General features: G+C 48.0%; 1 protein-coding gene across 1 annotated transcript in view; it reads right to left on the minus strand.

Moving 5' to 3' along the window:
* Window positions 1-26638, minus strand: part of LOC149441365 (protein mono-ADP-ribosyltransferase PARP14-like) — a 107999-nt gene that overhangs the window by 66473 nt on the left and 14888 nt on the right. The window contains exons 2-3 of the mRNA XM_089657433.1: window positions 14845-14878; window positions 12455-12664 (exon numbers count right to left, since the gene is read on the minus strand). Coding sequence (XP_089513559.1) covers window positions 12455-12664; window positions 14845-14878 — 244 coding nt within the window. The remainder of the gene's footprint in view (window positions 1-12454; window positions 12665-14844; window positions 14879-26638) is intronic.

Raw genomic sequence — 26638 nt, forward strand, 5'->3', positions numbered from 1 at the left:
CCGATAAATGAACCTGAATGCAGAGCAGGATACATCGTATATTGGTGATGCTGCTTCCTCTATCTTGAATTTTGTATTCTGCTTTTCTATTGGCTTCAGAAAATCTTTCATAGTCAGACACCAGAGGATCAGCCGTTTACGTAGGCTTCCGGTCACATAGATAAAACGGGAGTGTAACGGAACCGGACCCCCACTGCACTAGGGTATTTCCGTTAAAATCCTGCTTCCCTGTCCGAACACAGATCCACGGACACCACCGCTGACCATACAAGACTAGAGACCACCAGACTTGAAGGAAACCAGGAAATAAACTGCTTTATTTTAACACCAATACAAGATATAAACATTCAAGGGAACAACCCCCCTCCCTGCATATGGACACAGGGCGGGGCCAACCAAATCTAGCAACCAGAGACACATCAGCAGACACCCCCCACCAAGCCAATACACAAACACATACATCCCATAATAGTTTGCTCCCAAGCAAGACAAGCAATAGAACAATGGGATGCACCACATGGCAGTATACAATGAACAACCCCCCCACCCCACCTATACATGTCTACACAATATCAGGACATTCCACCCTGTACCCCCAACAGGCACAGGGTGACTTACACATAAGAGGGATATGGGGAGCTGAGACAGGGGTCTCCCCACCCCTCCAAAGGGGGCTGTGTTCCATGGGCCCCCCACCCAAAGTCACTCCCGTCACAGGGAGGTAGGAGGAAATCTCGCAAAGTGAGGGGTTTCCCATCTTAGCTTTGACAATTGTCCCCACTGGAGGATTTCCCCCTATCTCTCCTTCTGGGGACACCTCTAAAGTTTTAGATTGCCCTTCACTTTCTTTATCTTTGATGAGGAAAAATAATTATTATGTTTTATTATTGATCAATTGACAATATTAACCCCTTGGCGCCGCCACCTCCCGCCCCTTTAAGGGTTTCAGAAGCCGGGAGGCGGGGTGGGGTTTCAGGATAATGTGACCGCCGTGATTCGCCGTCACGGCGGTCACATGATCAGGAAAGGTCCCGATCGAAAGAGGAGATCAGGACCTTTCCGTGAATATCGGACTTGTGTGCTGGGAGCGGGCAGGGCGCACATAGGTTTTTCTGTGCGGCCGCTTGGGGTTAAGGCCCAGACACCGGGAGGACGCACATTTGCACGCAGCTGGTGCCAAGAGGTTAAGGTGTCATTAAACCCAGACTATGGAAAACTCCTATGAAATGCTATATAACAGAGAATGCATACTCACACAGCCACTAAAGCATTCATTTTGTGTAGAGTGAAATATACCTGGTTGATCCTGCCTTCAGCCATCCCTACCAGCTTCTCTGCGTACCCACTGCAGCTTGAGATTGTGTAGGCTAGCTTTTGTCATCTACTGAGCATGCTCCAGTTTCAGTACCCTTCTAAGCTGTTCATTTCCTTCCTTTTTCTATCTGTACGCCAGAAGCGTAGCTAGAACCTTCAGGGCGTCAGTGCAAGAAACCATGAAAGGCCCCCATTACCCCTGGCCTAGGCCCTTCCCACTGATCCTGGGGCCCAGAGGCAGAGGGGTGGTGAGGGCAACATATGGAGGAGCCAATGCCCTCATTTTCCTCCTGTAGCTGCCTAATGCCTTTGGGATGGAAAGGAGGAGAAGCAGGCATTCAGCGGATGCAGGAGGAAAATGGTTCTTCTATATGCCGCCCCCACAGCGCCTCCTATCCAGGTGTGCAGGGGTGCTACATGGGCTCCCTGGAGCATGGGGTCGGGTCACAATTGCGACCCCTGTAGCTACGTCCTTGGTCACATATAAACTCTATTGTCATATGTGGGGGTAATGTACAGAGTATTATGGGATATTAATACACCCCCGGGGTCAGTCATAGATTGGGGGGGTCATAATATATATTTATATATATATTATATACAGTATACTGCTCCCCACGGCCCTACCCCCAGAGGTCAGTCATAGTTAGTTGTGGGGTATAATTAAAACTTTATTGCCCCTCATGAGCTTCTCTGCCCCCCCCTCCCCTTCTGGGCTTTTAGTTTAACCTCCTCTGAATTCCCTTCCCCCATGACAGGTTCCCACTCCCACTGACTGGTGTATGGCTCAGGAACAGGAGGGTGGGGTGGGCTCTGCAATGGGGGGGGGTTTTACCAATCTCTAATCCCCTCCCCATGACAGGTCCTCTTTCCCCCTCCCACTGACTGGTATATGGCTCGGGAACAGGAGGTTGGGTTGGGCTCAGTGTCAGGTCAGGGGGCCGGGTTGCCAGTCTCTAATCCCCTCCCCAATGACAGGACCTCTTTACCCCTCCCACTGACAAGTGTAAGGCTTGGGAACAGGAGGGCATAGTTGGCTCAGTGAAAGGAAGTGGGGTTACAAGTTTATAATTCCCTCCCTCTGACCATATATGGCTCAGGGACAGGAGGTCAGGGTGGGCATCAGGGGAGTTGGGTGCGGTTAATATTAATATAACCCCGCCATGTTGTCACTGTCCCAGATGGCCCTGTGGCTGCCATATTGTAACCTGACTTTTTTTGAGTCATGGACGCAGTAATGGCTTTTTTCTGGCAACTCCACCATGCAGCTCATTTTTGTTCAAATATCATATTGTGCTCCTTCAAAACAACCATACACAGACACTGATTGCAATTTAAAAAGCCACAGATGTGGGAAATGAACCTTTAATTGCCATTGTACCCTGTGTGTCCCCTTGTGTATCTGTACCAAGACCCAACATTCCAGGGGGCGGAGACTTCTGATCTGGGGGGCGGAGACTTCTGGGCCATTTGGGGGATTTCTGTACTCATTAGGATTCAAAAAGGAGCCAAACAACCATGTGATCATAAATGGCTTCATATCATCACCATCCTTCAAGAAAAGACAATTCTTGGCACGATAGGTCAGATTTGCATCATCAATGCCAAAATGTCCTGATTTTTGCCGGGAGAGGAAAACGTTTGAGAAAAACTGTATGTACAGCGGAAGCCCACCAACCCACTTATGGAGGCCAGTTCCAGCCATGTAGAATGGACGCAAGGGGGTGGATTTACTAAAACTGGAGCACTCAGAATCTGGCGCAGCCAATCAGCTTCTGACTTCAGTTTGTTCAATTAACCACTTCCAGTCCGGACACTTTCCCCCCCTTCCGGTCCGGACACTTTCCCCCCCCTTCCAGTCCGGACACTTTCCCCCTCTTCCAGTCCGGACACTTTCCCCCCCTTCCAGTCCGGACACTTTCACCCCCTTCCAGTCCGGATACTTTCACCCCCTTCCAGTCCAGACGCTTTCACCCCCCTTCCAGTCCGGACACTTTCACCCCCTTCCAGTCCGGACACTTTCCCCCCCTCCCCCCAGGCCAATTCTCAGCTTTCAGCGCTATCACACTTTGAATGACAATTGCGCGGTCATGCAACACTGTACCCATATGGATTTTTTAGCATTTTTTTTGAGACAGATAAATCTTTATTTTGGTGGTATTTATTCACCGCTGGGATTTTTATTTTTTTTGCTATGTAAATGAAAATGTCAAAAAATTTTGAAAAAAAGTGTTTTTCTTATAAAATTTTGCAAATAAATATTTCATCATAAATCTCGGCCAAAATGTATTCCGTTATCTATTAAGTAAAAAAAAACAAAACCCAAATTAGGCTATAACCAAAAATTTACAGGGTTACCATGGTGACACTGTACTACTTGTGGGGGGTGATGAAGATTTTATTTTTTTTACTTTGATTGCTTTTACACCCATAAAGGCTGTAAAAGCAATAATTTCTCCTTCACTCTGGCTGCATTCATGCCGCCATTGAGAAATACTGTGTGAGCTGTGATTGGTCACAGCTTGTCACATGGTACAAGGCTGTTGTGAAGGGCCCTGTACCATGTGACCTCTGTGATCATTCACAGATTTCACACGTAGTAAGCAATGATGTCAGAAGTGACATCTTGCTTACTACTCTTCATGTGATCACTGATTGGCCAAACAGTGATCACATGATCGGGACCTCGTACAGAGGTCCCGTCTGACGATCGGTATTCCACTGTGCCAGGAGGACACAGCGGGCACCGGATCACAGTGCTGCGCGCTCCCAGGGAGCGCGCACAAGCAGGGGGCGGGGAGGCCGTTTATATACAACGGCCGGACGGGAGGTGGTTAAGCTTTGGCAATAAAACCTGGAAGCTGATTGGTCTCTCTGCAGAAGTGGACCTGATTTTGCACCCTCCGGCTTTATTAAATAAACCCCAAGAGTTGAGAATGAAGTGGATTTAGACCACATGCCTTTCCCAAGCCTTACCTTACAAGCTGGCCGAACAAAAACAAAACAAACTGTATATATCCTGTGACAGTGTGGCGATCTGTCACCCGGGATTCTCAACAAGGCAGGTTGAGGGGCTCCAGGGTAAGTGTTTGATACGGAGCAAAGTGGCTTTTCAGTTTCCTCCTGTGTTTGTAAGTTCTGTTTTGGGATCTGGAGCCTGGAGATTTCAAAGAGATCTGGGAGGGATGAAATCTCCAATCCTGGGACCAGGTTTTGGGAATGGCCAGGAGACTGATTGCACAGGTGTGTGCAGGCCTTTTTCATAGAGTCAGGACCAGAGTTCTGGGCTCCACCTCAGCAGACAGGAGTCAGGAGGGCTCCACCCTGGCAGGCAGGGGGTCACTGCCTTGAAGTCAGGTGGTGTCAGGGATCGCGGCGTCCTGTCGGCCGGCGCATGCGCGCTGGCAACGGCTCACGCCGGGACACAGGCACCAGGTCCCGGCGAGCCGCGGATGACAGGACGCCGCACATGCGCAGTGGAAGCCGCGGGCACGCCTCGGGCGACCAATGACAGCCCGGGGGCGCGTCCTGGGCGGCCAATGACAGTGCAGGGCGCACTATTTAAAGATGCCCTGCACTGTCAGTAATTGCCGCAAGGTCTATCTGTGATTCTGCACCCGTTCCTGCACCCGTCTAGTGACCCTGACTACGCTGCCTGCTCCTGGGATTGACCCGGATTGCCCTGACTAATCTGCCTGCTCCTGTGATTGACCCGGATTGCCCTGACCATTCTACGGACTGACTTATCCTGCTGATCCTGCGTGTGACCCGACTACTCTTTGCCCGCCGATTCTGTACCCCGCTTACCCCCACGGGACCGCGATCCGTTACCACTCTGCTGGGGCCGCCATCCTCTTCAAATCTGGCTCTCCCGGTACCTGCATACGTCCCCGGAGGTCTCCTCAGCCACTGGTGGGCCTGTTCAGAGGTCGTGACCTGGCCCGGGACTGTTTCAAGTCCATCCCCACCATCAGGGGCCCTGGTGAAAGCACAGCCCGGGCTTAGACCCCACACTCTGGGTAGGTCTGCCAGTTGGCAGCCTGAAGCACCACCTGGCGGATCTCAACAGTACCTTGCGGCCATGACAGAGCCAGGAAGTGGACCGGCGTCCCTAGAGGATATTTGCCAGCACCTGGCAACTTTGACCCAGGCTTTCCAGAATTTCCACAGTCGCTGCGCCCGACTGGAGGACCGCATGGAGTCGTTAGCCCCCCTGACTCCCCCTGCTCAGAGTCCTCCATCTGCCGAACCTCCCGGCATCCGGAGCGGTTGCCACATCCCTAGCTCCTGAACCCCGCGTTCCCCTGCCGGAGCGATTCCGTGGTGACCGGAGCCGCTTCCGAGCCTTCCGGAACGCTTGCACCCTGTATTTCGACTTGCAGCCCCGCACGTTCACCACCGAGACCGTCAAGGTGGGGTTTATAGTCTCTCTCCTTCAGGATGAGCCCCAGGCTTGGGCTCACTGTCTGATGGAGAAGCACGACCCCCATCTTGACTCCGTGACCGAGTTCTTTCAGGCCATGGCTGTTTTGTATGACGACCCTCAGCGGGCTGCTTCCGCAGAGGCTACCCTATACTCTCTACGGCAAGGCCGCCGGAGAGCCGAAGAATACGCGTCCGATTTTAGGCGTTGCATGGGAGACACCAGATGGAACGATGCGGCCTTATGTCACCAGTTCCGCATCGGGCTATCTGAGTCTCTCAAAGACGAACTAGCACGAGTAGGCCTACCTGACTCCCTGGAAAAACTGATTGAGTTGGCCATTCAAATTGACCGTAGATTAAGGGAACGTCGGCTGGAAAGGAGCAGCCAGGGTCAAAGGGTGGCATGGATTCCACCGAGGGACACAGCTCCAGCCCCAGGGAACCATCTGCGAAGCACGGAATCAGGGGACAACCCGGAACCCATGCAACTGGGACTGGCCCGTTCCCACTTATCGGTCGAGGAACGTCAGAGGGGACGATCACAGAACCTATGTCTGTACTGCGGGGAAGCTGGTCACCAGGTGCGCTCCTGTCCTGCAAAAATGAGTAAGTCCACGTCCTTTTCTTTTACTTTACCTGCAGGAAGGGATGATCCGTCAAGTTACCTGGCCATACCTGTGTCTTTACAGCTCCCCGGAGGAACATTGTCGGTGACCGCAATCGTTGACTCGGGAGCCTGTAGTTGTTTTATCGATCTGACTTTTGCCCACCGGCAAAAAATCCCTCTCCAGACCAAAGAAAGGGGGTTCAACATCTTCTTGGCAGATGGGTCCAGTATAAAATCTGGGGTGGTGGACCAGGAGACACCACCCATTTTCACCACAATGGCAGACCATCACCAAAAGTTCCTCCGTTTGGATGCCATCGCGTCTCCCCTTTTTCCAGTCATTCTGGGGCTTCCTTGGCTGAGGGCCCATAACCCCCAGATTGACTGGGAAAAGGGAACAATTCAATTTCGGTCACCTTACTGTTTGAGTCACTGCCACATCACAGGATCCGTGGTTCCCCGGTTCCTCCTGTGCTTGGATGGCGACACCAATCTATCCCAGGTTATTCCTCCGGCCTACCATGACTTTTTAGACGTTTTCAGTAAGCGAGGAGCTGACATTCTTCCTCCGCACCATTCATACGATTGCCCCATAGACCTCCTACCCGGGTCTGAAATCTCGTTCGGCCGTATCTTTCCTTTGTCTGAAACGGAATCGGGTGTACTGAGGGAATATATTGACGAAAACCTTCGGAAGGGATTTATTCATCCATCCACATCCCCAGCCGGGGCCGGGCTGTTCTTCGTAGAGAAGAAGGACAAATCGTTACGGCCCTGCATAGACTACCGTGATCTGAACAAAATAACGGTAAAGAATCGTTATCCCTTACCCCTAGTCCCCGAGCTCCTCCAGAGATTGAGATCAGCAACGATATTTACTAAATTAGACCTGCGGGGGGCCTATAACTTTGTTCGTATCAGGGAGGGGGATGAGTGGAAGACGGCTTTCCGTACGAGATTCGGCCACTATGAGTATTTGGTGATGCCATTTGGGCTCTGTAATGCACCGGCGACCTTCCAGCACTTTATCAACGATGTCTTTCGTGATTTCCTCGATGTTTTCGTGGTGGTTTATTTGGATGACATCCTAATTTTTTCCCCCTCACTGGAGGTTCATCGAGGTCACGTGTCACGGGTATTAGAACGGTTGCATCAACACGGGCTATACGCTAAGGCAGAAAAGTGCTGTTTCGAACAGCGCGAAATCACGTTCTTGGGACTGGTTCTCTCTTCCGCGGGGGTCGCGATGGATCCCCAGAAAGTCACGGCGATCTTAGATTGGCCAATTCCCGCCGACAAAAAGGGGGTACAGCGTTTCATCGGCTTTTCTAACTTTTATAGAAAGTTTGTTAGGAACTTCTCCGGTCTGGTCTCCCCTATCACGCAACTGACGAAACAAGGGGTCCGCTTTCAGTGGACTCCCGAAGCTCAAACGGCATTCGAAAAGCTCAAGAAATTGTTCACTTCTGCTCCCATTCTCTGCCATCCGGATTCTTCTCTCCCATATGTTTTGGAAGTGGACGCCTCCGAAAACGCAGTAGGAGCGGTGCTGTCCCAACTGAATGGTACCAAGGAACTACTGCACCCTGTGGCGTTCTTCTCCAGGAAGTTGACGCCGGCGGAACGTAACTATGACATTGGAGATCGGGAGCTCCTGGCCATTAAATCCGCTCTAGAAGAATGGAGGTACTTACTGGAAGGAGCCACACACCCAATCCTAATATTCACAGATCACAAAAACCTTGAATATTTAAGAACGGCAAAACGACTGAGACCTCGCCAGGTGAGATGGGCTCTTTTCTTTTCTCGATTTACATTCCATATAACGTACCGACCCGGTACTAAGAATACAAAACCAGACGCGCTGTCCCGCATGTTTGAGGACCCCGACGACCCAGTGGTACCTGACACCATCTTACCTTCCAGAAGCTTCCTCGCTCTACAAACGGAGCTTCGCTCCCGACTTCTCGATGCTTCTGTAGGACTACCAGTTCCGTCTGGGTCACCCCTCCAGAACCACGGTGGGCTGTTTTGGAAGGAAGACCGGATCATGGTCCCAGAAGAAGTGCAAACCTTGGTCCTAGGGCACTGCCACGACCATCCAATGGCGGGTCACTTCGGGGTTACGAAAACTCTGGAACTACTACGGTGCTCATTCTGGTGGCCGGATATGATCAAGGATTGCGAGCGTTACGTCCAGACCTGTCCCACCTGTCAAAGGAACAAGCCCTCTAGGAGCAGGGTATGGGGATTGTTACGTCCTTTACCTATACCCAAACGGGCCTGGCAGATGATAGCCATGGATTTTGTGGTCGAACTCCCACCATCCCAAGGCTACACAGCAATAATGGTGATCGTCGACCGCTTCTCAAAGATGGCACATTTTGTACCCCTGGAGAAGACCCCATCAGCACCAGAAACGGCACGGATCTTCATTAAGGAAGTAGTGAGGCTTCATGGGGTTCCCGAAGATATAGTGTCAGATCGGGGAGTCCAATTCACCTCCAGGTTCTGGAACGCCTTGCGTAAAGCACTGGGAATCAAGCTGTCGCTTTCATCCGCCTACCATCCACAGACCAACGGCCAAACCGAGAGGACCAACCAAACGCTGGAACAGTACTTACGATGCTACACATCCTACCTTCAGGATGACTGGCTGATGTTGTTGCCTTCCGCAGAATTCTCGTACAACAACTCGAATCACTCAGCTACGGGTCAATCCCCGTTCTTTTCCAATTACGGGTATCATCCCACATTCCTCCCTGATCTGATGCCTGAAAATCCGGTACCGGCGTCTCAAGACATCTTGAACTTCTTTTCTGTCAATAACAAAACGATTCAGGAAGCCATTGCTAAAGCCCAAGAGGACAGTAAAAGGGCGTTCGACAGGAAAAGAAGAGGAGAGTTACTGCTTCAACCAGGGGATCAGGTCTGGCTGGCAACGACCAACTTAAAGATGCTGTGTCCTTCGAGGAAGCTAGGACCCAAGTACATTGGCCCATTTCCGGTAAAACGAGTAGTCAACGAGGTGGCCTACGAACTCGAGCTTCCGCGAACCTTCAAAATACATCCTGTGTTCCAAGTGTCTCTCCTGAAGCCATCCAGACCGGATCCCTTCCCGGACCGTGAATCCAGACCTCCCGAGGCAGTCACCATAAGTGACCAGGAGGAATATGAAGTGGAGACTATCCTCAGTGGCCGAAAGAGGGGGGGCCAGACGCAGTTCCTGATAAAATGGAAGGGTTATGGCCCTGAGGAGAACTCTTGGGAACCCATCCAGAATGTTCACGCCCCCAGGCTCATCCGGGAATTTTTTCGTGGCCACCCGCAGTGGAGAGATCAGTGGGGCTCCCGGAGGGTGCCCATAGGGGGGGGGCAATGTCAGGGATCGCGGCATCCTGTCGGCCGGCGCATGCACGCTGGCAACGGCTCACGCCGGGACACAGGCACCAGGTCCCGGCGAGCCGCGGATGACAGGACGCCGCGCATGCGCAGTGGAAGCCGCGGGCGCGCCTCGGGCGGCCAATGACAGCCCGGGGGCACGTCCTGGGCGGCCAATGACAGTGCAGGGCGCACTATTTAAAGATGCCCTGCACTGTCAGTAATTGCCGCAAGGTCTATCTGTGATTCTGAAGTTCCTGCACCCGTCTAGTGACCCTGTTTTGACCCTGACTACGCTGCCTGCCCCTGTGATTGACCCGGATTGCCCTGACTATGCTGCCTGCTCCTGTGATTGACCCGGATTGCCCTGACTACTCTGCCTGCTCCTGTGGCTCTCCCGGTACCTGCATACGTCCCCGGAGGTCTCCTCAGCCACTGGTGGGCCTGCTCGGAGGTCGTGACCTGGCTCGGGACTGTTTCAAGTCCATCCCCACCATCAGGGGCCCTGGTGAAAGCACAGCCCGGGCTTAGACCCCACGCTCTGGGTAGGTCTGTCAGTTGGCAGCCTGAGGCACCACCTGGCGGATCTCAACAGGTGGGCTTCACCTAGGAGAGGTGGGAGCCAAAAGCAGCAAGGGGCTACTCCGGAGTAGCTGTGTGCGAGGGCCATTTTTGAAGGAGTCTGCAGGAGACAGACGTAAGCCTGAAGAGAAAGGCCAGAGGAAGATTGTTTATATTGATGTTGGATACCCCTGTGTGGGAAACCTCTTATGTTATTGAACTGTCATTTAAATAAAAGTGGGCTGAAACGGCCCTGAAAAATAAAGAAGCGAGTTGCTGTGTGCGTTACAAAAGCTCTACCATTTGAAGCAAGGTCCCACAATCCATTGTGACCGAAGTATTATATCTTTTTGCAGAGCTGATTTATGAATGATTTACATTGCCAAATTATTTCGTTGGTTTCCCTCCATATGACTTCATTGTATTTTTTCGTTGGCACTTTTCAGCCATCATAGTCCTGGTACTAGAAATAACTGTCCATAGCAGACGTGTCCTGAAAAGTCCCACCCAGGGGGTGACTCTAGGCCACCAGGACTAGGATCGGGAACTGGCATCTCAGGACTTTGGGTACCTTAGCAAAGGAATGTTTTAAAACTATTGAGCTCCGAGTTCATTTTTTTTTTTAGTACGTCTACGGTTCTAGGCATAAACAGCGGAATACAACGAAGAACTGTTTGATTATGAATAGAAAAATAAAACACATTGAGAACCGCAATACTTACAAATTGTTTTTTAACCCCTTGACGCCGACGTCACACAAATATGCGGCCTCACGGAACTGGGCTTTCTTCCGTGGGGGCCACATATTTGCGTACGTGTCTTTGTGGTGGGAGCGTGCCGCTCGGCGAGCTCCCAGCACAGAGACCGCGGTGTCACTAAGAACCCCAGGTCCCATTCTAACGATCGGAACCTGGGACTCACGATTCCGGGTCACATGATCGCTGTGATAGCCTCCGATTGGCTATCAGAGATATCAGTCACTGTACAGCCTGGACCCCTTGTTTTTTTCTCTCGTTATGAATGGAGAATTGAGATATATTGTATCAATATATACATTCTATTATACATTGTATCATTATATACATTCTATTATACATTGTATCATTATATACATTCTATTATACATTGTATTATTATATACATCCTATTATACATTGTATCTTTATATACATCCTATTATACATTGTATCATTATATATTCTATTATACATTGTATCATTATATACATTCTATTATACATTGTATCATTATATACATCCTATTATACATTGTATTATTATATACATCCTATTATAAATTGTATCTTTATATACATCCTATTATACATTGTATCATTATATATTCTATTATACATTGTATCATTATATACATTCCATTATACATTGTATCATTATATACATTCTATTATACATTGTATCATTATATACATTCTATTATACATTGTATCTCTCTAACTCCTGGCATAGAGAAAAAAAAATGTTTGTAAAAAATAAGAAGATAAATATATATTAAAAAATAAGGAAAAATACCTAGACCAAGGTTTGATCTAGTTCAGTGCCAGGGCAAGTGTTTGAGTCAAAGGTCAGGGTCAAAGGTCAGGATTTAAAAAAAAATTGGTATCAGTGTCAATTAATGTTAATGTCAGTGTGTTTTAGGTAAAAAAAACAAACAAAAACAAAATGCGCACTATTGTTTCTGGGCTGTACTCCGGGTACAAACAACAAATAACATACACATATATGGTATCGCTGCGATCGTCAAGAGCTGGAAAATGTATTTTGGGTTGTTCTTTGGTGGTAGGTTATGGTAGTAACAAGAAACACACAGCTAAATCAAAAAAAAATATTTTTTTTTTTCTATTTTGGGCCAGTTTTCCTTTTGATAAGAAAAAAAATCAGGAGATATCCATTTCCATTTACCACCAAATGAAAGCCCAATTTGTCCTGAAAAAATTGCGGTATAATCCACCCAGATGTACAAAGTAGTTGCGATGATACGGACGGTTTTACTAACACATGTCAACGTTGCAAAATTGTGCTTAGGCATTTAGATTTGTTTTACCCTCAGGAGTGACGGAGTTAAGATCCAATTACAGACATTTATTGCCCTTGTATTGATATACCTGCATATTACACCATAAGGGAAGGGCTTTGGGTTGGTTCTCACCGATATCACACAGGAAGGTGATGACAGCACATTGTTTCTCTGGAATTCTCTCCACCTTGAAGTCGGTCTTCTTACTCTTACCACTGATATTCTCCAGCACAAGGTTTAACATGTCCAAAGTGCAGCTGTCCTGGAGGTTCTCTATCAGAATCAGAGAGGTTTGGGGGTCCTGTGTAGTGGGCTGGGATTTGTTTCCCAGAGTCCCTGCAGCTGTTAAATTAAAGATAAAAACATTAAACTGGTCAGTATGTAAAATGTCATACTACCGATACAGTTATCTAGTGAAAATTCCCTCCGATCAATATGACCAGCATCTCCTTTAGCCATTGTGAATTGGATTCTGTCTTATAGTTTACTATTGTGACCTCCATCAGGCCCCTTCAACAACCATGACCACTATCAGGCCTCACCAACAACCATGACCACTATCAGGCATCACCAACGACCATGACCACTATCAGGCCTCACCAACAACCATGACCACTATCAGGCATCACCAATGACCATGACCACTATCAGGCCTCACCAACGACCATGACCACTATCAGGCCTCACCAACAACCATGACCACTATCAGGCCTCACCAACAACCATGACCACTATCAGGCCTCACCAACAACCATGACCACTATCAGGCATCACCAACGACCATGACCACTATCAGGCCTCACCAACAACCATGACCACTATCAGGCATCACCAACGACCATGACCACTATCAGGCCTCACCAACGACCATGACCAATATCAGGCCTCACCAACGACCATGACCAATATCAGACCTCACCAACAACCATGACCACTATCAGGCCTCACCAACGACCATGACCACTATCAGGCCTCACCAACAACCATGACCACTATCAGGCATCACCAACAACCATGACCACTATCAGGCCTCACCAACAACCATGACCACTATCAGGGATCACCAACAACCATGACCACTATCAGGCATCAACAACAACCATGACTACTATCAGGCCCTTTAGGCATACAGGTCACCCTCAAGTTCCTCAGCTGGGATGAACGCCATTGTATTTTACAGCCACCATAAAAAAAAAAACATATTTTACAGCAACGTCAACCAATATTAAGTCATGCAACCACATTGACTACAGTAATCCCTTATAGCCATTACAATCGTCATGTTCTACAGGCCCTCCATTATGTTCAACATCTAACACGGCTTTTCTCAAGCAAGGTTCCATGGAACCTTAGGGTTCTTCTAGAAGTTGTTAGGGTTTCCTTGAGCAATGAGCAATTTTTGACTCTCGGATAAGTAACCACTGACACAAATTATTATTTTAGCTGTCCGTAAGGATGAGATTTTTCCCACCGACCATAATTGTAAGAAGCATTCTTCCCTCCTACTGTCATGCTAATGTACTGTGAGCTGAAGGTTTTGTAAATATTAAAGCTGAATTCCTGGAATTCAGCTACTTTGTAAAACCTGCGGCCATGCCATGCGTTAAGTCTAAGGAGGTGCCTTCAGCCTAGTAGTCTTATCTCAATTATTCACATCTGAAAGGTTTATTGTGCTCCAGGAAGATCATTTCTGAAGCTCCAACACTGCGAATTGTGGTCTCAGTTCCTTCAAGAGCAGAGTCACTGGAACTGCTATGCTGTCCCTCCCTTCCCCTCCTGCTGCCCATTCACAGGAGCCTTTGTAATATGTGAACTCATTCACAAAATACGAAGGCTTCTGTAATGGGCAGCAGAGGGGAGGGGTGGGAATTGCTTATCTATGTGCTTCTCACAACCAGAATGTATCCTTTCGGAGTGCAATATACCTGTCACATATAAGTAAGCGATAAATCCCGTAGGTGACATGCACCTAATTGGACTTAATTCATACTTTGCCTGCACTTTTTCTAAAGTTGCTGAATTCTTGTAATTTAGCTTTAACAGGGGTTCCCTGACACTGGAAATTTCAAGGGTTGTGTTTAATGCTGCTCAAGGTAGAGAGACTCCCAATCTCCAAGCACAACTCCTCCTGTAGGTGCCAGCCTGGCTCGTGTGCTGCATAGATGAGAACAAAGGAGATCCAATCGGCTCCACTCCAAACATTCCACTTTATTGAACCAAGATAAAACCAGTACAGACAGTGGAAATACATTGGGGGACTGGCGTTTCACGCTAAAGACGCGTGACTTCCTTATTTCAAGGGTTCCTCCATACTAGAAAGGCCGATCTGACAGGACCAAGTGATATTCAACAGTCACCATAAGACCCATCATACTAGGTGTCTACCATACCAACCATCATCTCCTGCAACCATCCTGACCATCATAGTGTCCTACAGCCTCCACCATCTACAGTCCTACGTTCTCTGGCCACTGAACACAATCTCCAATATATTACACAACCATACGTTGAACGCACGTTACCTGGGGGTTGGGCCGTGACATCCACTCTGGAAACCTGTAGAAATAAAAACATTTTGCTGAACAAAAAAGAATAAGTTATTCTAAGAAGCTGAGAATATTTACAGAAATAATGGCAGATAGGCATTGGGGTTGATTTACTAACACCGGAGAGAGCAAAAGCTGGTGCAGCTCTGCGTGGGAGCCAATCAGCTTCTAACTTCCACTTGTTCAATGAAGCTTTGACAATACAACCTGGAAGCTGATTGGTTTCTAAATCAATCCCATTGTCTTCAGAATCATCATCCATTCCAGGTTACAATAAACGAGTCTCCTTTCTAATTCCAAAAAAGGATTTATTTAGAGCAGGAAACGTCTTGGGGAGAATATGATGTACTCAACCCCCCCCCCCTTCCAGTCCGGACACTTCCCCCCCCCCACCATACTGGACACTTCCCCCCCCCCCTTCCAGTCCGGACACTTCCCCCCCCTTTCCAATCCGGACACTATCCCCCCCCTTCCAGTCCGGACACTTCCCCCCCCCCCCTTCCTGTCCGGACACTTTCACCCCCTTCCTGCCCAGGCAATTTTCAGCGTTCAGCGCTATCACACTTTGAATGACAATTGCGCGGTCATGCAACACTGTACCCATATGAATTTTTTAGCATTGTTTTGAGACAGATAAAGCTTTGTTTTGGTGGTATTTATTCACTGCTGGGATTTTTATTTTTTTTGCTCTATAAATGAAAATGTCCAAAAATTTTGAAAAAAAAGTGTTTTTCTTATAAAATTTTGCAAATAAATAATCTTTCTTCATAAATTTTGGCCAAAATGTATTATGAAAAAAATAACCCAAATTAGTTTATAACCAAAAATTATAATTTTTCAAACATTTTTTAAATTTTTATTTTTTTATGTTTTTTTTTTTTTAACCATTAGCCGCCCGGCCAATGGCCGTTTGGCGGCTTCAAAAGTGCTCCTGCACTCTGGGTGCACGCCATTTGGCGTGCTCCCGCACATGCGCAGTTTGCGCTAACGCAGAGCGGCGCAGCGACGCGATCTGTCATCGGCCGTGTACCTCGGACATGGCCAATGACAGATCTGAGTACCGGCCCCCATTGCAGGTACCATGTGACCTGCTGTGACCAATCACAGCAGGTCACATGACAGTTGTATACAATGGATGGCTTCATTCATGATGCCATCCATTGTATACTAGTGCCTAGCTGTGAATGGTCACAGCTAATCACATGCACATGTCATGTGATTAGCTGTGACCAAATCACAGCTAAGCACAAAAAAAAAAAAAAACCTGAATGAATCGATTTCATTCAGGTAAATGCTTGCTTATAGCAAAGTACCGTATTTTTCGCTCCATAAGACGCACCTGACCATAAGACGCACCTAGATTTTAGAGGCAGAAAACAGGAAAAAAAAATTCTGAACTAATGGACTTCAGACATAGTACAGGAGATATATCAATAAATACCAGCGCAAACCCACATAACAAATTGCATCACCCAACCTATTAAATAAATAAATAATTAATAAATAACAAACTTAAAAAACTGTGACACAAAACCACTTTTGTGTTAATGAAAAATAAATAGATAAATAAATAATTTTAGAATAATAAGTCCAGTGACAAAAAAATCCCAAAATAACAGTCCCGTGACAAAATTAATTATATTGTAATTATATTGTAATTTTCATTGGATTCTTCCGTGCCTTTGATCCCTTCACCATCCACCAGTGCAAAACCAACATTAACCGCACTCACCAGATAGTGGTGAGTCAAACGCCTTTCAGGAATATTAAGAGCTCCTGGACCCCCTTTACTATATATATAAGACCTCCAAATACTGCCTCCTCTCGGATATGGGTACCTCTTCTGGTTACTCCTCTCACCGAATCCCCCAAGGAAAATCAGGAAGAAGAAAAAACCATAGCGTGATACCGTAATGGTTTCTCATCAAAAGAATCTCTCCAGACCACTCACATTTTAGCAGGATATAACCCGCATTTTATTGAAACAAAAACGATCTTTCCTTAAAAACGATCCATTTTTCATGTACAGCGACTTTTCTATAAAGACCCCACAGCCTAGTATACAGCAGGATGGCAGACCTCAGATGCAGACTCATCCACTATGCAAAGATGGCCCCTTGGAACGCACCGCTCGGCGTGCGTTCCACTCACCGGAAATGACGTCAGACGCCGGAACAGGCAACCGGAAGTGCGTCAACGCGTTTCGCCCCACCCACAGGGCGTTATCAAGACGGTTTTGCACTTGTGGATGGTGAAGGGATCAAAGGCACGGAAGAATCCAATGAAAATTACAATATAATTACAATATAATTAATTTTGTCACGGGACTGTTATTTTGGGATTTTTTTGTCACTGGACTTATTATTCTAAAATTATTTATTTATTTATTTATTTATCTATTTATTTTTCATTAACACAAAAGTGGTTTTGTGTCACAGTTTTTTAAGTTTGTTATTTATTAATTATTTATTTATTTAATAGGTTGGGTGATGCAATTTGTTATGTGGGTTTGCGCTGGTATTTATTGATATAAGTTTTTTGGTTTTTGCACCTGTGTACAGCAGCATCTCACGGGGAATTGTGTGTGTAATAAGAGAGTCCTGGGCGCTGAGGTTTTTTCTTTTCTACATAGTACAGGAGATGACCAGAGACTGCAGACATAGTACAGGAGATGACCAGAGACTGCGGACAGTACAGGAGATGACCAGAGACTGCGGACACAGTACAGGAGATGACCAGAGACTGCGGACAGTACAGGAGATGACCAGAGACTGCAGACACAGTACAGGAGATGACCAGAGACTGCGGACACAGTACAGGAGATGACCAGAGACTGCGGACACAGTACAGGAGATGACCAGAGACTGCGGACACAGTACAGGAGATGACCAGAGACTGCGGACATAGTACAGGAGATGACCAGAGACTGCGGACACAGTACAGGAGATGACCAGAGACTGCGGACACAGTACAGGAGATGACCAGAGACTGCGGACACAGTACAGGAGATGACCAGAGACTGCGGACACAGTACAGGAGATGACCAGAGACTGCGGACACAGCACAGGGATGACCAGAGACTGCGGACATAGTACAGGAGATGACCAGAGACTGCGGACACAGTACAGGAGATGACCAGAGACTGCGGACATAGTACAGGAGATGACCAGAGACTGCAGACACAGCACAGGGATGACCAGAGACTGCGGACATAGTACAGGAGATGACCAGAGACTGCGGACAGTACAGGGATGACCAGAGACTGTGGACAGTACAGGAGATGACCAGAGACTGTGGATAGTACAGGGATGACCAGAGACTGCAGACAGCACAGGGATGACCAGAGACTGCAGACAGCACAGGGATGACCAGAGACTGCGGACAGTACAGGGATGACCAGAGACTGCAGACAGCACAGGGATGACCAGAGACTGCGGACACAGTACAGGAGATGACCAGAGACTGTGGATAGTACAGGAGATGACCAGAGACTGCGGACATAGTACAGGAGATGACCAGAGACTGCGGACACAGTACAGGAGATGACCAGAGACTGCGGACACAGTACAGGAGATGACCAGAGACTGCAGACACAGTACAGGAGATGACCAGAGACTGCGGACAGTACAGGGGATGACTGCTGACCTTTGGGGAGGGGGGGGGAGCGGGTACCTGAATTTGACAGGTACCCGCTCCCACTTCCGTGGAGTTGTTCTTTCATCTTACCTGTTCCTCGATCCAGCCGCGCGCTGTCTTCCCGGCTTCTGTAATGGCGCTCGGCATGACAGCCGGGTGCCCAGTGCGCATGAGCGAGAAGCACTTGCGCTTTGTGATTGGTCCGGCGGCTTCTGGGATCTGTCATGTGTCCCAGGTGCCGCCTTACCATTCACAAAAAGCACCGCTTCTTGCGCATGCGCACTTGGCACCCGGCTGCCATGCCCACACTACAGAAGCCGGGAAGACAGCGCGCCGCTGGATAGAGGAACGGGTAAGATGAAAGAACAACTCCACGGAAGTGGGAGCGGGTACCTGTCAAATTCAGGTACCCGCTCCCCCTCCCTCCCCAAAGGTCAGCAGTCATCTCTATAAGGTCCCGCTGCAGAGCTGAGCGGCCGGCCCGGTATTCTGACACGGCGGCGGTGGAAATACCGGACCGGCCGCTCCATATTCGCTCCATAAGACGCACTGACATTTTCCCCCCTTTTTTGGGGGGAAAAAAGTGCGTCTTATGGAGCGAAAAATACGGTAATTCTTTGCTATAAGCAAATTGTGTAAAAAAAAAAAAAAATACTGATCACTTCCCCAAAGTAGTACAATGTTACTATGGTAACATTGTACTACTTTGGTCATAGTAAAATATGAAAAAAAAATCTTAAAAAAAAATAAAAAAAAGTAATAAAAAATTAATAATAATATAAAAAAAAAAATATATGTATTTTTTTTTTTTATACTGTCACCAGTCAGTGTCCCTGTTCACCGCCATGCCAGTTATATGATGACGCTGTACTGCACTGGTGACAGTATGTAAAAAAAAAAATAGTGAAAATAATTTTTTTCATTTTTTTCATTTTCCGAAAAATTATGACAAAAAAAATACAACTTCAAAAAACTCGCCATGCCTCTTATGAAGTACGTCAGACTGTCTACTCTGCAAAAAGGGGTCATTTGGGGATATCTGTACTGTTCTGACATTTGGGGGATATCTGTCCTGTCCTGACATTTGGGGGATATCTGTCCTGTCCTGACATTTGGGGGGATATCTGTACTGTTCTGACATTTGGGGGATATCTGTACTGTCCTGACATTTGGGGGATATCTATACTGTCCTGACATTTGGGGAATATCTGTACTGTTCTGACATTTGGGGGATATCTGTACCATTCTGACATTTGGGGGATATCTGTACTGTCCTGACATTTGGGGAATATCTGTCCTGTCCTGACATTTGGGGGATATCTATACTGTCCTGACATTTGGGGATATCTGTACTGTCCTGACATTTGGGGGGATATCTGTACTGTCCTGACATTTGGGGGATATCTATACTGTCCTGACATTTGGGGATATCTGTACTGTCCTGACATTTGGGGAATATCTGTACTGTTCTGACATTTGGGGGATATCTGTACCGTCCTGACATTTGGGGGATATCTGTACTGTTCTGACATTTGGGGGATATCTGTACCGTCCTGACATTTGGGGGATATCTGTACTGTCCTGACATTTGGGGGATATCTGTACTGTCCTGACATTTGGGGAATATCTGTACTGTTCTGACATTTGGGGGATATCTGTACCGTTCTGACATTTGGGGGATATCTGTACTGTCCTGACATTTGGGGGATATCTGTACTGTTCTGACATTTGGGGGATATCTGTACCGTTCTGACATTTGGGGAATATCTGTACCGTTCTGACATTTGGGGGATATCTGTCCTGTCCTGACATTTTGGGGGATATCTGTACCGTCCTGACATTTGGGGGATATCTGTACTGTCCTGACATTTGGGGAATATCTGTACTGTTCTGACATTTGGGGAATATCTGTACTGTTCTGACATTTGGGGAATATCTGTACTGTTCTGACATTTGGGGAATATCTGTACTGTTCTGACATTTGGGGGATATCTGTACCGTTCTGACATTTGGGGGATATCTGTACCGTTCTGACATTTGGGGGATATCTGTCCTGTCCTGACATTTTGGGGGATATCTGTACTGTCCTGACATTTGGGGATATCTGTACTATTCTGACATTCTTGGACCTCAAGAAATTAGATTGGCTGTCAGTACTTCAGGATTGATCAATATTCAGATCTATACCATAGTTTGTGAACTCTATAACTTTCCTACAAACTAAATAATACATCCTAATTTGGGTTATTTTCACCAAAGACATGGAGCAGAATACATCTCGGCCTAAATTTATGAAGAACAATTATTTATTTGTAAACTTTTATAACAGAAACAAAGAAAAACGTGGGTTTTTTTCAACATTTTTGGTCTTTTTTTGTTAATTTAGCAAAAAATAAAAACCCCAGTGGTGATTAAATACCACCAAAAGAAAGCTCTAGTTGTGTGAAGAAAATGATAAAATTTTAGTTTGGGTACAATGTTGTATGACCGCGCAATTGTCATTCAAAATGTGAGAGCGCTGAAACCTGAAAAATGGCCTGGGAGGGAAGGGGTAAAATTGCCCGGTATGGAAATGGTTAACATACTGTCACCCTAGCAGTACAGTGTCACTACTTGTGAGGGGTGATGAAGATTTTTTTTTTTTCTTGTACACTGATTGCTTTTACACCCATAAAGGCTGTACAATCATTTCTCCTTCTCTCTGGCTGCATTCCTGCAGCCATTGAGAAATACTGTGAGAGCTGTGATTGGTCACAGCTTGTCACATGGTACAAGGCTGCTGTGAATGGCCCTGTACCATGTGATCTCTGTGATCATTCACAGATTTCACATGTAGTAAGCAATGATGTCAGAAGTAACATCTTGTTTACTACTCTGCATGTGATCACTGATTGGCCAATCAGTGATCACATGATCGGTGTTGGGAATGCAACAGCATGTACTATAATGTACTATATATAGTATTGTGTGTTAATATCACTTGACCAGTAGATGGCACTATACACTAAAGGTTACTAGTTGTACATATGTGAAAACTTGTTTGTTCCTCTATCATCATCTTCAGGAAGTAATATGTCTGCTGAGAAATGTGCTCTGTATGTTTGTAACTTAAGCCACACAAGTAAAGTCTGAATTCTGCTATCACTACCAGTGTCTTCTCTAACACATAACCAACAATCGGGACCTCGCACAGAGGTCCCGTCTGACGATCGGTATTCCACTGTGCCAGGAGGACACAGCGGGCACTGGATCACGGTGCTGCGCACTCCAAGGGATCGCGCACAAGCAGGGGGCAGGGAGGCCATTTATATACCGCCAAAGCTAATGGCCACTATTCAGTGCTCCTACTCCTTGACCTCTCTGCAGCCTTCCACACAGTCCACCACCCCCTCCTCCTCAAAAAACTACACTCCCTCGGCCTCAGAGACTCCGCTCTCTCCTGGCTCTCATCCAACCTGTCACAACGCTCTTTCAGCGTTACCTATAATGCTACCACCTCCCCCTCACTCCCCCTCTCTGTTGGGGTCCCTCAAGGCTCTGTCCTCGGGCCCCTTCTCTTCTCCATCTACACCTCCTCCCTTGGCCAACTCATACACTCTCACGGCTTCAACTACCACCTCTATGCCGACGACACACAAATCTATCTCTCCACCCCCCACCTCACCCCCTCGGTCTCTCCCCCCACCTCACCCCCTCAGTCTCCGCCCGAATCACACACCTACTGAGCGACATATCAGACTGGATGTCGCTCCACTTCCTTAAATTGAACCTCTCCAAAACCGAGTTTCTTGTCTCCCCCCAGCCCGGACCCCACCCCCCATTGACTTCTCCTTCACATCCAACAAAGCCACCATCAAACCCGCCCTGCAGGCCAGAGTACTGGGTGTCATTCTGGACTCCAACCTATCCTTCCAGCCCCAAGTCCAATCTTTAACAAACTCGTGCAGACTCCACCTCCGCAACATGCAGACTCCGCCTCCGCAACATACAGACTCCACCTCCGCAACATCGCCAAAATCCGCACGTTCCTAACCCCAGAAACCACTAAACAGCTCATCCACTCCCTCATCATATCACGACTCGACTACTGCAACTCCCTCCTCACTGGCCTGCCTCGCCACAGGCTATCCCCGCTTCAGTCCATCCTGAGTACGGCTGCCAGACTCATTCACCTTTCCAACCGCTCCATCTCCGCCACCCCCCTCTGCCAATCCCTCCACTGGCCTCCACTCAGTGTCCTCCACCCCCCTCTGCCAATCCCTCCACTGGCCTCCACTCAGTGTCCTCCACCCCCCTCTGCCAATCCCTCCACTGGCTTCCGATTGCGCAACGGATCAAATTCAAAATCCTAACACTGACGTACAAAGCCGTCCACCATACTGCCCTGAACTACATCACCGACCTAATATCCAAGTACCGCCCAACACGCACACTCCGCTCCTCACAAGACCTCCTTCTCTCTAGTTCCCTGGTCTCCTCCTCCCATGCCCGCCTCCAGGACTTCTCCAGGGTGTCACCCATCCTCTGGAACTCCCTGCCCCAACCCATCAGATTATCACCTACTCTCCTCTCCTTTAGGCGCACCCTGAAAACCCATCTCTTCAGGGAAGCCTACCCCACCTCCTGCTAACTTGCCGACCTCCTCCACTCTTCCTACCACTCCATCCCCCACAGCTATCTCCTCCTGTGCCACCATCCCCTCCCTCCTAGATTGTAAGCTCCAAGGATCAGGGCCCTCAATCCCCTCATGTATCGCATTGTATTGGTATTGTTCTGTCACATGTTCTGTCCCCCTTTGTAATGTACAGCGCTGAGCCAACTATTGGCACTTTATAAATACTGTATAATAATAATAATAATAATATACAATGGCCGGACGGGAGGTGGTTAAGCTTTGGCAATAAAACCTGGAAGCTGATTGGTCTCTCTGCAGAAGTGGACCTGATTTTAGACCCTCCGGCTTTAGTAAATCGTAAATTGGCTAATCAGTAATCACATGATCGGGACCTCACACAGAGGTCCCGTACAGCGATCGGTTTTCCGCTGTGTCCGCACCGGATCGCTGTGCCGTGCGCTCCCAGGGAGCACTCATAGTCCAAAATGGCAGGCGCCGTTTGTGAACGGCAACCTGCCCCTGCACTGCCACCGTCTGGCCATTTATATACAGCGGCCGGACGGGAAGTGGTTAAAGAGTAACTCTACTTTTGTTGAGAGAAAAACACTCCCCTCTGGGTGATCGCTGTACATTGCAGAGTTTACAACGAACTTTGTTGTAGATTCCTACCTTTTGTTATTCTGAAGAAATAGCTGTTTGTTTCTCTGTGTCCATGTGCAGAGTGACTGTGAATGGGAGCGACTTTATAATTATCGATCAGTTGCTGCACCTGCAGGGCTCTAATCAGGAAAGTGACGGGGTCTGCTTCCCTTGAGACGTGTTAACCTTTGGAGGTATCTCACCAAAGAGGATGTTTTTATTGCAGGGGATGCCCAAAATCTGACGTACTATCTTAGTGCAGACAATCAGTAAGCAAGTCACACAAGCAGGAAATTACGTTTCTGGGGGAAGTTCTGTATCATGTGTGTACAGGACACCTCCAGGTAACCATATTGTATTTTACAGAAAATTAAAGGAATTTAACCCCTCGCCCTCCAGAGGATTTCCTCCCCCTTATTGACTAGGCCATTTTTTTGCATTACAGCGCTGCGTTACTTTAACCGACAATTGCGCGGTCATGCAACGCTGCACCCAAATTAAATTTACAGCCTTTTTTCCCACAAATTGAGCTCTTTCGGTGGTATTTGATCACCTGTGCGTTTTTAATCTTTTGCGCTCTAAAAAAAAGCGCCAATTTTGAGAAAAAAACCTAATATTTTTTACTTTCAAATTTTGTAATAAATTTTGCCTGAAATGTATTCTGCTCTGTGCCTTTGCAAAAAAAGAAATCCCAATACAGGCAGCACAGCGGCTGAATGGTTAGCACTTCTGCCTGGCAGTACTCGGGTCGTTGGTTCAAATCCCAACCACGGCACCACCTGCCTGAAGTTTGCATGTTCTCCCTGTGCCTGCGTGGGTTTCCTCCGGGTACTCCTGTTTCCTTCCACACTCCAAAGACATGCTGGGAGGATAATTGGCTCCGGTCTAAATTGTCCCTAGTATGTGTATGTATGAACGTGAGTTAGGGACCTTAGATTGTGCGCTCCTCGGGGGCGGGGACTGATGTGAATGTACAATATATATGTAAAGCGCTGCGTATATTGATGGTGCTATAAACGTACCAATATTATTATTATACAGGATTTATGGAGCCAACAGTTTGCTCAGCGCTTTACAATATAACGGGAGACAATACAGCAACAATACAGTTCAATACAAGAGGGATTAGAGGGTCCTGATCCTGGGAGCTTACAATCTAAGAGGGAGGGGCTAGTGGTACAAAAGGTAGTAACTGTGGGGGATGGACTGGTAGGAGGAGTAGAAGATTCCAGTATTAGCTGAGGGCAGGATAGGCTTCCCTGAAGAGATCGGTTTTCAGAGATCACCTAAAAGTGAGCAGAGTAGGCGATAGTCTGATAAGTTGGGGTAGAGAGTTCCAGAGGATGGGGGAAGCTCTGAAGAAGAGCATGGGAGGAGTAGACAAGGGAGCTAGAGAGCAGGAAGTCTTGCGAGGAGCGGAGAGTATTTGGAGACAAGATCAGTGATGCAATTTTGGGCAAAGGTTAAATGGCTTTATACGTTATTGTTTTGAATTTTATCCGTTGGGCAACTGGGAGCCAGTGGAGGGATTGGCAGAGAGGGATGGAGGCCAGTGGAGGGATTGGCAGAGAGGGATGGAGGCCAGTGGAGGGATTGGCAGAGAGGGATGGAGGCCAGTGGAGGGATTGGCAGAGAGGGGTGGAGGACACTGAGTGGAGGTCAGTGGAGGGATTGGCAGAGAGGGATGGAGGACACTGAATGGAGGCAAGTGGAGGGATTGGCAGAGAGGGGTGGAGGCCAGTGGAGGGATTGGAAGAGAGGGGTGGAGGACACTGAGTGGAGGCCAGTGGAGGGATTGGCAGAGAGGGGTGGAGGCCAGTGGAGGGATTGGCAGAGAGGGATGGAGGCCAGTGGAGGGATTGGCAGAGAGGGGTGGAGGACACTGAGTGGAGGTCAGTGGAGGGATTGGCAGAGAGGGATGGAGGACACTGAATGGAGGCAAGTGGAGGGATTGGCAGAGAGGGGTGGAGGACACTGAGTGGAGGCCAGTGGAGGGATTGGCAGAGAGGGGTGGAGGACCCTGAATGGAGGCCAGTGGAGGGATTGGCAGAGAGGGGTGGAGGACACTAAGTGGAGGCCAGTGGAGGGATTGGCAGAGAGGGGTTGGAGGACACTGAGTGGAGGCCAGTGGAAGGATTGGCTTAGAGGGGTGGAGGACACTGAGTGGAGGCCAGTGGAGGGATTGGTAGAGAGGGATGGAGGACACTGAATGGAGGCCAGTGGAGGGATTGACAGAGAGGGGTGGAGGCCACTGAGTGGAGGCCAGTGGAGGGATTGGCAGAGAGGGGTGGAGAACACTGAGGGGAGGCCAGTGGAGGGATTGGCAGAGAGGGGTGGAAGCCAGTGGAGGGATTGGCAGAGAGGGGTGGAGGACACTGAATGAAGGCCAGTGGAGGGATTGGCAGAGAGGGGTGGAGGACACTGAGTGGAGGTCAGTGGAGGGATTGTCAGTGAGGGGTGGAGGACACTTAGTGGAGGTCAGTGGAGGGATTGGCAGAGAGGGATGGAGGACACTGAGTGGAGGTCAGTGGAGGGATTGGCAGAGAGGGGTGGAGGACACTGAGTGGAGGCCAGTGGAGGGATTGGCAGATACCGAACGGTTAGTAAGGTGGATGAGTCTGGCAGCAGCATTCATGATAGACTGAAGAGGGGATAGCCTGTGATGAGGTCGGCCAATGAGGAGGGAGTTACAATAGTCGAGGCAAGAGATAATAAGGAAGGGAATGAGTTGCTTAGTGGTTTCCGTGGTTAGGAACGGGCGTATCTTGGAGATGTTGCGGAGGTGAAGTCTACAATAATACGTGTAATTTAATTGTTTATGTGAAAGTTATAGCATTTACAAATGGAGGTATAGATACTGGGATTTTGTTTTTGCATTTT

Source organism: Staurois parvus, unplaced genomic scaffold, assembly GCF_062004578.1.
Source record: "Staurois parvus isolate SC_StPar_1 unplaced genomic scaffold, SC_StPar_1.0 ptg000999l, whole genome shotgun sequence".
NCBI lineage: Eukaryota > Metazoa > Chordata > Amphibia > Anura > Ranidae > Staurois > Staurois parvus.